The sequence below is a fragment of the Drosophila hydei genome, unplaced genomic scaffold, assembly GCF_003285905.1.
Source record: "Drosophila hydei strain 15085-1641.00,03,60 unplaced genomic scaffold, DhydRS2 tig00008130-arrow-arrow-pilon, whole genome shotgun sequence".
In the NCBI taxonomy this organism is placed as follows: Eukaryota; Metazoa; Arthropoda; class Insecta; order Diptera; family Drosophilidae; genus Drosophila; species Drosophila hydei.
In genome coordinates, this window is record NW_022045839.1 from 2,095,980 (window position 1) to 2,106,148 (window position 10,169).

The 10,169-nt window shown below is 41.8% G+C and overlaps 3 protein-coding genes across 3 annotated transcripts; 2 read left to right on the plus strand and 1 right to left on the minus strand.

Moving 5' to 3' along the window:
* Positions 1-21: 21 nt before the first annotated feature.
* LOC111597953 (acidic mammalian chitinase) lies at positions 22-1,502 on the plus strand. Its single transcript, XM_023312915.2, has 2 exons — positions 22-86; positions 143-1,502. The coding sequence occupies exons 1-2, from the start codon at positions 23-25 to the stop codon at positions 1,489-1,491; spliced, it is 1,413 nt and encodes a 470-aa protein (XP_023168683.2). The 5' UTR covers position 22; the 3' UTR covers positions 1,492-1,502.
* On the minus strand, positions 1,498-3,318 carry LOC111601014 (chitinase-3-like protein 1). Its single transcript, XM_023317414.2, has 4 exons — positions 3,082-3,318; positions 2,850-3,029; positions 2,528-2,792; positions 1,498-2,470 (listed from the first exon to the last, which is right to left on the minus strand). Exons 1-4 carry the CDS (start codon positions 3,149-3,151, stop codon positions 1,564-1,566), a joined length of 1,422 nt encoding a protein of 473 aa, XP_023173182.2. The 5' UTR covers positions 3,152-3,318; the 3' UTR covers positions 1,498-1,563.
* Positions 3,319-4,645: 1,327 nt separating this feature from the next.
* On the plus strand, positions 4,646-8,239 carry LOC111595247 (sodium/potassium-transporting ATPase subunit alpha). The gene is made up of 9 exons (XM_030225387.1): positions 4,646-4,717; positions 4,788-4,870; positions 4,938-5,121; positions 5,188-5,630; positions 5,688-7,283; positions 7,338-7,429; positions 7,489-7,663; positions 7,720-7,949; positions 8,006-8,239. The coding sequence occupies exons 2-9, from the start codon at positions 4,790-4,792 to the stop codon at positions 8,136-8,138; spliced, it is 2,934 nt and encodes a 977-aa protein (XP_030081247.1). The 5' UTR covers positions 4,646-4,717; positions 4,788-4,789; the 3' UTR covers positions 8,139-8,239.
* The last annotated feature ends 1,930 nt before the right edge of the window (positions 8,240-10,169 follow it).

The following is a 10,169-nucleotide window of genomic DNA, read 5'->3' on the forward strand; positions in this document are numbered from 1 at the left end:
CAATTCAAAAGACTAAGTTGAAATGTGGTCTTATATAGCTTTGCTTTTTGCTTTGACAGCAGTTGCAGAAGCAACGGAGCCCGCTAGTAAGTACTTAAGTTTGGCAAGAGTTCAATAATAATATCCTTAAATTCGCACTCAGAGCATGTTGTGTGCTACCAGGGCACTTGGTCTGTTTATCGGCCGAAGGAGGGAAAGTTTGGTGTGGAGGACATAGATCCGTTTCTTTGCACACACTTGGTTTATGCTTTTCTGGGCATACAGGAGAGTGGCGATCTCCGTGTCATAGATCCCTATCTAGACCTGGAGGACAACGGAGGACTGGGCAACATCCAGAAATTTAATGCGCTTAAATTAAAGAATCCGACGTTGAAAACGCTTCTAGCTGTTGGCGGCTGGAACGAGGGCTCAAAGCGCTTCTCGATTGTGGCCAATGATCCAGAGAAGCGTTCGCGTTTCGTCGAGCAAGTTGTTCAGTTTTTGCAGCGACATGGCTTCGATGGACTGGACTTGGATTGGGAATATCCAGGACAGCGTCATAATCTGACCGGCAACAATGATCGCGAAAACTATATAACTTTTCTGAAAGAGCTTAGGGCGGGGCTGAATCCTTTTGGCTATATACTCAGTGCTGCTGTTGGCTCGGCAGAGTTTTCCGCGAGTATATCGTATGATATACCAACCATATCTCAGTACTTGGATATAATTAATGTCATGGCTTACGACCTGCACGGTCCTTGGGATGAATCTGTGGCTATAAATGCGCCTTTATACGCTGGTGCAAATGATACCACGGAACGGGCGCAGCAGCTGAATGTGGATGCTGTTATCAGATATTGGCTAGACGCTGGTGCACCGCCTGAGAAGCTGCTGCTCGGAGTGCCCTTTTACGGTCGTACCTTCACACTAGCTTCAGCCGAAGGGCATATGCCTGGTGCAGACCATATAGGACGCGGCATTGCAGGCCCATACTCGCGGGAGCCAGGAGTTCTGGGCTACAATGAGTTGTGTGAGCTCTTTCAGCGCGAACAGTGGACGACAGGCTGGGAGGCAGTGCAACAAGTGCCATTCGCCTACAAAGATCGCCAATGGCTGGGCTACGAAAACACGAACAGCTTAGTGCTGAAAGCACAATATGCCATGGAGCACAAACTGGGCGGCATAATGATTTGGTCGCTTGAGTCGGACGATTTTCATGGTAGCTGTGGGGGCGAGAGTTATCCATTACTGCGCAACATAAACCGCGTGCTCTTCGGAAGGGACAATCCAACAGGACTCGCGGCTGAGGTGCAGCCAGCAGCAACGCCTCGCAGCCGAGTTGGGGTCGAAGACTATTGCCACGACACCGATGGCTACGTTAGGGACTCGCACAATTGTTCCAAGTTCTATTACTGCAGCGCCGGTTCGACTTTCCAGTTTGCTTGTCCAACTGGTCTGTCGTTTGATTACAATACAAATAGCTGCAACTATGTTGATTTAGTAAAATGCTAATGGGAATGCACGGCCAAAAGGATTTATTATTTACTGACTACAATTTACTGTTATAAACTCTGTTACAGAAAGTTATTCAACTATCTTCAAATTGAGGGGTAAGTCGCGGAAGTTGTAGCCTTCTTGGCCTGGACGCCAGGTGACAAAGTCGTTTGAACATTTTACCTGTTCAGCGGGCTTGCATTGACTCGATACCTCGTCGAAGAAGTCTCCGTCTGGGCACTCGTAATCGGTGCGCTGGGCGTCGCGGCATTCGTAATACGATTGACAGTTCCATAGATTGCGGAACATTCCGTCCTTGGGGCAGAGGCCGACGCCCTCGGTGGTAGGCGCTGCGGTTGTCAGAACAGATGGGTTACCTATTTGCGAGACGATTACCTTGAGTAGAGCGTAACGTTCTCCGCATCGGCCGTGGAAGTCGTCGGCATCAATGGACCATGCCATTGCGCCACCCAACCGTTGCTCCTTAGCCAGACGCATCTTAGCGCTGATGCTGTTGCCGTCCTCAAAGCTGATCCACTGATCATCCTTATAGGCATATGGCACTTGCGCCTGTTTGTCAAACTTCTTCTCCCACTTGACCGCCTGCGAGCAGAACTCGGCGTAGGTCATGAACCCGGGCCGCTTCGAAAATACGTGCTGCAAGCCAGGCCCCTTGCTGGGTGCATGCACATCCGTTTTGCTCATGTCACGAATGGTATGCGTCTGTCCAAACAGCGGAATGCCGAGAATGAGCTTCTGTGGCATTTCGCTCTGCTGGATCCAGTGCTTGACGCCACGTGCCACACTCTGACTTCCGTTTCCGTGGAGCGGTGACATGTAGTTCAGCTGCTGCCCGTATATATCCTGTGAGTCGTGGGTGTTAAGAATAATGAAATCTGCGATTTTCGCTATCTTGCGAATGTTGTAGGCGGCGAGGGTCTGCTTATCCAGCCGAGCAGAAACGGTAACCAGGAGCAGAAAACGATGTTCCTGCAGACTATTTGGGGAACGTTAGAGTCTGTTGTATTTAATGGACCCCTCCACCTTCACTTACATAATCTTCAGTTCTTTCAATAGTGTGAGAAAGTTATGTCGGTCATCGGGCCGGCCACCGTGCTGGGTCGGAAACTCCCAATTCAAGAGCACTCCACTAAATTCACGTTCGACGAGGAATTTCATGAGCGTTACAAAGAAATGATCGCGTTTGCGTTGGCTAGCTGCCATCTTGGAGAATCTTCTGGAATCATCCTTCGTGTCACCAACGGATAGAATTGCCTGATAGTTGTCACGTCTCACATTTAAGATATCATTCAGAAGCCCTGTAAGATTCGCTGTTAACTAGAGACAGCCTGCAACTAGTTCCATAAGATACTTGCCACGTTTTTCCAGCACTGCCTCATTAATAACTTTCAGGCCGCCCGACCCATTGGGGTCCAAACTGGCGACATTGCCATACACGAAATGCGTGCACAGCTTCTTATCTATACTCCACGAGTTGAAGTAACTCAATCCTTTGCGATTGTAGGAATCCGCATCCCAATGGCAAAAGATCGAATCTACAGATCAGGATTATATATAGCTGTATATACATTTTATATTTGTACTCACATTCTGAGTCTGTTGCCTGGCTGCAGATCAGCGAAATTAAAATAAAAAAAATTACATGCAGGACTTTCATAATGCCAATTGCAATTACATCTAATAGTTAAAACACTAGAAATTTAAGATTATTTTATATATACTTCTGATCTGCGCTCTTTCGAGTGATACGGTTTTTGAAATAAATTCAAATAAATAAATACAATTTAAGTTTAACTAATTTAGCTTGGAAGTGTGAGGCGCCTTCTGATGTCTGGCCTAGGTCTAATAAAGAGAGTTACATGTATTGCAAGGGTTACTTAAATTCGGTTGAAAGGAATATATGATAACTATGATTTTTTTAACTGGTATTGCTCTAAGCGGGTAAGGAACTCGATTGAAAGGTATTTTATTCTGAAAAGGTAGTTTACTTATCAGAACTATAAGAACATATTCTTTGTCATTAAAATGGGCTTAGATACTTAGTAAGTCCGCATGGGATATTAGGCTAGGTCAGGTTAGGAGTGTTTGGGAGTGGTAGTATTAGAGGAGAAATGGAATCTGCTTGGGTCTGAGTCCTTCGCTGCTGGCTCAAATTCATTCTGAACATATTAAATATAATCGTACAACTAACAGCTTGGTTCATAAGTATATTATACACTGCTCATATATGAAAGTAGACTTATATCAGCAAATATATGTTCATGTATTTTTATTTTATTTTGGGGCAATCAAATTTTAATGTGCCATTAAATGTGGCAATAAAAAAAGTCAACTCAGGTATGCTTCAGATTCTTTTTCCAGCTGAGCAACCGGACATATGCATACATGTACATATACAGACATATAATATACATATATACATATACATAAACATACACATATTCATATACATTCAGGGAGTAGCGCATCCGGCACTTTATGTGTGAACAACAATGAAACAAATTTTACGATTATTACTGATTTAAAAAACAAAGTCGATCGATTTTACGCCAATTCGTTTACATAAATACACAAATTTAAGTGCAACATACTCCACTGCTGACTATATTACAAGAGGACTGCCTCGGTGTGTCTCCTTCTGGTAACTTAGTCCTGAGAACCAGCGAAAAGCATATAAATTGCCATCAAAATCATTGAATACAGCTGTTTCTTAGTTAAGAGAAGATAGAGGAAGAGAGGGAGAGAGAGAATGACAGAATGAGAGAGAGAGACAGAGAAAGAAAATGAGTGAGGGGCGGAACAACAGCGAGACTGATATGAACAAAGAACAAGAGGGAGGCAGACAGAGAGACGGAGAGACAGTAAGACAGAGAGAGAGAGAGAATAAGTGAAAGATGAAGAGTGAGAGAGAGAGATAGACAGACAGATAGAGAGAGAGAGGATAGAATAAGAGAGTGAACGAGAGAAGCAGAGAGAGATAGGTACAGGAAGAACAAAAATAAGAGTGAGAGAGATAAAGATAGAAAAAATGAATGAGAAATGGATGGAAACAGAAAAAGAGTAAGAAAGAAAACTAGTTAGATAGAGAGAGACAGTGAAAATACTTTCCATAGCAGTATTTGACATACTAATCAATTATATATATTACTGAGTCTGACACATCTCAAAACAAATTCAAATTGCACTCTTAATGAGGTGCAGGCACATATACCTGTACAAGTAGGTAAGCGAGATGAGGTCCATAAATTCGGACTCTTAAGCGTAAGTCATAAATCTGATATTGGCATAACTAGGCATGTCTGGGAAAGGGAGCTCGACGTTTCACACAGACGACTTAAAAACAGTATGCTTAAAGCTGCAGACCTCTACTTCCACAGTGAGTTCTGGCTATGATGGTCTGCATGCTCGAGAGTGCAAAGAGATTTTGGTGTTTATCGTTTCAGGGCCTGACGTCTGCAGTGGCAAGGAAACGTTTGATCGTAAATGGCAAAAATAAAATGAATTTGCCGGAGAAACCCGAATTCCGATGTCGAAAGTACTTGAGAAACTGTTTTTGTGGCTTGGCCTCAATCATATTTATTTCCATTGTTGCCTGCTTCATTCTGGACCACATTCAGCAGGATAAACGTACGGATACGGGACGCGACTTTGAATATTTGGTAGTCGGAGTTATTTTATTGATAGTTTTTCTAGTGTCTGGACTTTTTCGTTACATTCAAGAGAACAACGACTTCCTCGTTGCATGGGCCTTCATGGACCTGATGCCCATGTACTGCACAGTGCTCAGAGATGGCCGCAAGCAGATAATACGCTCGGAAGACGTTGTTGTGGGCGACATACTGATGATCATGTATGGCGAGCGCATTGCGGCCGATGTTCGCGTCTTTGTCTCACACGACTTGGAAGTGAACAATGTCGCCCTCACCGGTTACTCGACTTCGGTTATAATCATTCCGAACATCAGTCATCCAAACAAGTGGATCTCTCGCAATGTGGGCTTCGCGTGCAGTCATGTCACGAAGGGTTCTGGCCGAGGCTTGGTCATTGCTTGTGGCGTTGATTCCGAAGTTGGGATCATGGCGCGTTTGAGCATGGAACCGCGTCCCTTAACCAGGCCACGTAAGCATATGCGACAGGTCAGCAATGTTAGCTTGGCATTTGCAATTCCAATTCCAGTTTCCGTCTTCCTTCAGGTTAGCTTCTATAGGTACACCTTATGCGCCATCATGTGTCTTGCGTTCTTCTTATCATTGAGAATGGAGGGCCCTCCGGCCCCAATCCTGCTAGATTTCTATGTTAGCTTTACAATATGTTCGTCACCTGTCTATTTGCCCACCTTGATTTTTTTCGGACTGTGGCATACCAAACGCCAGCTGCTGAAGATTGGCTGCTATGCACGAAACATGGAGGCTGTCTCGACACTGGGACTGACTACAGTAATTTGCAGTAATTTAATCGGTTCTATGACACAGAGAGCTTGGAGGGTCTCAGAGTTGCTGGTGGATGGCGAAATGCTCAACGTGCAAAAGGACTTCGTGGCGACTAATCACTTTTTCGATCTGATTCGCGCTTCGATACTGTGCAATCACGCCTACGTCACGCCCGGCCAGAGGGGCTTGCCCAAAAGCGAGCATAACTTCGATGGCACTGACTACGACAAGGCCTTGCTCAAGTTCGGCAGCCAGTTCGTGGCGAGCATTGAGATGCTGCGCGTCCAATTTAAGAGATTGGCCAGTAAGTCCTTCGACGCCATTACCCACTTGCAGGTGAGCGTCCACAGTACAGAGAACGTCGATGGCGAGACAGAATATCACCTATTTATACGTGGGCATTTGACTGAGGTCATGGACCATTGCAGCACCTGTTACATGAAAGCTGATGAGCCCAAAAAGCTGATCAGGTCTGTGCGCAATTCCGTTGTTAAGAAAGGTTCAATGATGGATCAGCTGGGCAGGCATACATATGGTTTTGCCTCGAAGGTATTGACGGCTGATGACTATATGCTCTCGTTGATCTCGAACGGCTTCAGCTACAGCAAAAAAAACACATATAACACTTTCATGCAAACGTATTCTTATTCAATGTGCTTTCTGGGGCTCATTGCCGCAAACAATCCGCCGTATCCCAATATCATAAGTGCGGTGGATCAGTGCCGAAATGCAGGCATCAAGCTGGTGCTCTTGACCCGTGCGGACGTCAGTTTTTCGCGTGCCGTTGCCAAGTCTGTGGGCGTCATTGGCGAGCTCAACGAGACCGCTGAGGATGTGGCGAAACGACTTCGCATACCCATAACTCGGGTCGAACGCCGGATGATAACAGCCGTCACGGTCAACATGCATACCATGAGTAAGCAGCCGCATCACCAGCGCTGGGATATCGAGCAACTGCTGCTCGCCCACGTGGACGTCGTCTTCAACCGCATTGCTGTCTCCCAGCGCCATTTGATTATCGACGTCTGCCTAAAACTGGGCGCTGTGGTAACAGCGATCGGTAGCTCAGTCCACGATACGTCAGCTATTCGTTGCGCCAACGTGGGTGTCTCGGAGAGCGCCTCGTCAAATGTCAGCCAGTCCTGTGCCGACCTCATTGTGCTGGAGAACAACTTCGTCACGTTGGTAAAGGCCATTGCCAAGAGTCGCCTGCTATTTGAGAATATGAAAAAGGCCGTGGTCTATGCGCTCTCCTCGAATATGGCCCATCTAATGATTCACCTATTTTTCATAGTGCTAAAGATGCCGTTTCGAATGTTTCTGTTGCCTTCCATATTTATAGCATTTTTCGTGAATCTGGTAAGGAGTTGCTTCTGAAGCTACTACAGCTATTCCCATTTAGTTGCTTTCTAGATCCCGGCCTTGACGCTGTTCTATGAGCCCCCAGAAATAGATCTAATGAAAGTGAAGCCGAAAGTCAATGAGGATTTCCTGATCAACCGACGGTAAGGCTGTGCATGGATTTTGTTAATGGATCTGAACTGAACTTCCACTCACGCATTAGCATGTTGTTTGTGGCCTTCATCACTGTGGGCTTGCTAGAGGCCTGCGCCGTAGGACTGGCCTTCATTGCGTACATGTTGTTCAACGGGTTTCTGCCTGGATTCTTGCTCGGGCTCAGCGTGCGATGGTATGATGATTCCGTCAATGACTTGGTTGACTCCTATGGCCAAGAATGGGCAAGTATCATCGCATCTCAGCGTATCATCTTCTATATCCTCAACTGCGCTTACAGACGCGCGGTGCACGGTTGCAGCTGGAGTATGAGATAACTTCAGTTACCATCATCACCTTAACCATAATGCAGGGCGTCAATCTCGTCCTGACCAAGGCAGGGCGTGCAAGTCTCCTGAGTCATGGCTTCCTCAACGTTCGCCTGAACATTGCCATTTTCTATATGATCGGCATCTGCATTTTGTTCACCTTTCTAAGCTCGCCAAACGTACTAAAGTGTTTACCCGTCGAGTGAGTACCCTTGATGGAGCATATCGAATATAGTTATCTTATTTTACGGCTTGCAGCTATCTACCCATCTTTCTATATATCTTTCCGGTGGCTATACTGACCATCATTGTAGAATCAATGCGGCGGTTTATATTGAGGAAATATGGCGGCAGTTGGATCGAGGAAGTATCATATTACGGATGTACATAAGAATAATATATTGAAGAGGCGGGCAATTATTTAAAGGAATAAAGGATAAAATGTTCATGTCTACTGTCTCAATGTTAATGTTTTATAGATATATATAATAGAAAGGAATATTTATATAATGGTCTAAAACTAATATAATATCAAGCTGTGAATGGTGCACAGAGGAATAGATGAATCGAAGAATATATGAATATATGAATATATGAATATATGAATATATGAATAGATAAATAAATGAATAGATAAATACATGAATAGATGAATAGATGAAAAGATAAATAGATGAATAGAAGAATAGATGAATAGATAGATGAATATATGCCTATATATGAATAGATGAAAAGATGAATAGATAAATAAATGAATAGATGAATAGATGAATAAATGAATAGATGAATATATGAATATATGAATATATGAATATATGAATATATGAATATATGAATAGATAAATAAATGAATAGATGAATATATGAATATATGAATATATGAATATATGAATAGATAAATAAATGAATAGATGAATAGATGAATAGATGAACCGATGAATATATGCCTATATATGAATAGATGAAAAGATGAATAGATAAATAGATGAATAGATAAATAAATGAATAGATGAATATATGAATAGATAAATAAATGAATAGATAGATGAATAGATGAACCGATGAATATATGAATATATGAATATATGAATAGATGAATAGATTAATAGATGAATAGATGAACCGATGAATATATGAATATATGAATAGATGAATAGATTAATAGATGAAAAGCTAAATAAATGAATAGATGAATAAATGAACAGATGAATTGTTGAATAGTTCAATAGATGAATAGATGATTAGATTATATGAATAGATGAACATGAATACATGAATACATAAAATCAGATGACAATCTCTTGATCGTTATCTTTCGAGATTCAAATTCTATGCAATTATAACTCTAAGATCGTTCATACTCACGCTCACCTTTATGTTTCTTAATATTTATGAAACTCTTTTATTTATTTATGAAATATAGAACAAAGACGCCTTGATTTAATGTATTTTTAAAATATTGCATTTATTTTGGGAATAGCTCGAAGCTGTGGTGGTGTATCTGCAATTACTCACATCAATATTGTGTGTGGGTGTGTGTGTGTGAGTGTGCGTGTGAGTGTATGAGTACCTTGTAGATTAATTAATTATTTAATTAAAGTTGCATATTAATATATTGAGTTTCTACATGCAGTTATTTATGTAGGTACGAGTAATTTTTTATTTATTTTTATTTAGTTTTTTAGGACTTTACACGGTTTGCTTTTGCTTTCAACATCAATATCAATATTTGGTTTTATTTAATGCTATTTTGCTTGTAAATTGTAAATATGCCTTTTGATTAAACTGTTGAACATTAATGCATATACTATTTATGTTTGTATGTATTTCGTATTTGTATTTCGTATTTTGTTGCTTTTGGTATTCATATTTCGATTATATTTAGTTATGAATGCATTGAGTGCACATTTAGATATTCAACGTTGTTTTTCCATCTATTTGTCGAGTATTTGAAATAATTTTCATAAATTTCAGAATTCTCTATACGTACTTAAGTTATTCTCTTCTCTATGTCCGGCAACTAATAGAAACGCAAATCAGTTGAGAACTGATTCTAGAAAGCAGTTGCTGAGGTCTTCGTATAAAAACTAAATTTGAGCAAATAAACTGCGAAAATATAGTTGAGTAATTCGTTGCTTTCGATGTTCTTTTCTTGTCATATATTTAAAACTTGGTTTGTGTTTTAACTGAAACCGAATAATTTGTTATTTTCTTCTTTTTTTTAACGACATTTGCTTTGGGTTCAATATGAAACAAGCTGAAGGCGGTGGGATCACTGTGATCACTTTTTATCCAGGACTTGGAATATCGTCTATATATATATATATGTTTTTATATATATGTATCTATAATATGGCATCAATGTGTACTACGGGTTGTGCTCCAATCTATGCAAAGTAAAGTATCGTAATGCCTGGGTTAA

Bases quoted from the DNA above. Each gene is read 5' to 3' on its own strand.
- LOC111597953 (XM_023312915.2), top strand. From the start codon at position 23: ATGTGGTCTTATATAGCTTTGCTTTTTGCTTTGACAGCAGTTGCAGAA. The intron at 87-142 runs GTAAGTACTTAA...ATTCGCACTCAG, and splicing joins AGAAGCAACGGAGCCCGCTA to AGCATGTTGTGTGCTACCAG.
- LOC111601014 (XM_023317414.2), bottom strand. From the start codon at position 3,151: ATGAAAGTCCTGCATGTAATTTTTTTTATTTTAATTTCGCTGATCTGC. The intron at 3,030-3,081 runs GTGAGTACAAAT...CCTGATCTGTAG, and splicing joins CCAGGCAACAGACTCAGAAT to ATTCGATCTTTTGCCATTGG. The intron at 2,793-2,849 runs GCAAGTATCTTA...CGAATCTTACAG, and splicing joins GGCAGTGCTGGAAAAACGTG to GGCTTCTGAATGATATCTTA.
- LOC111595247 (XM_030225387.1), top strand. From the start codon at position 4,790: ATGTCTGGGAAAGGGAGCTCGACGTTTCACACAGACGACTTAAAAACA. The intron at 5,122-5,187 runs GTACGGATACGG...TAGTTTTTCTAG, and splicing joins CCACATTCAGCAGGATAAAC to TGTCTGGACTTTTTCGTTAC. The intron at 5,631-5,687 runs GTCAGCAATGTT...GTCTTCCTTCAG, and splicing joins CACGTAAGCATATGCGACAG to GTTAGCTTCTATAGGTACAC.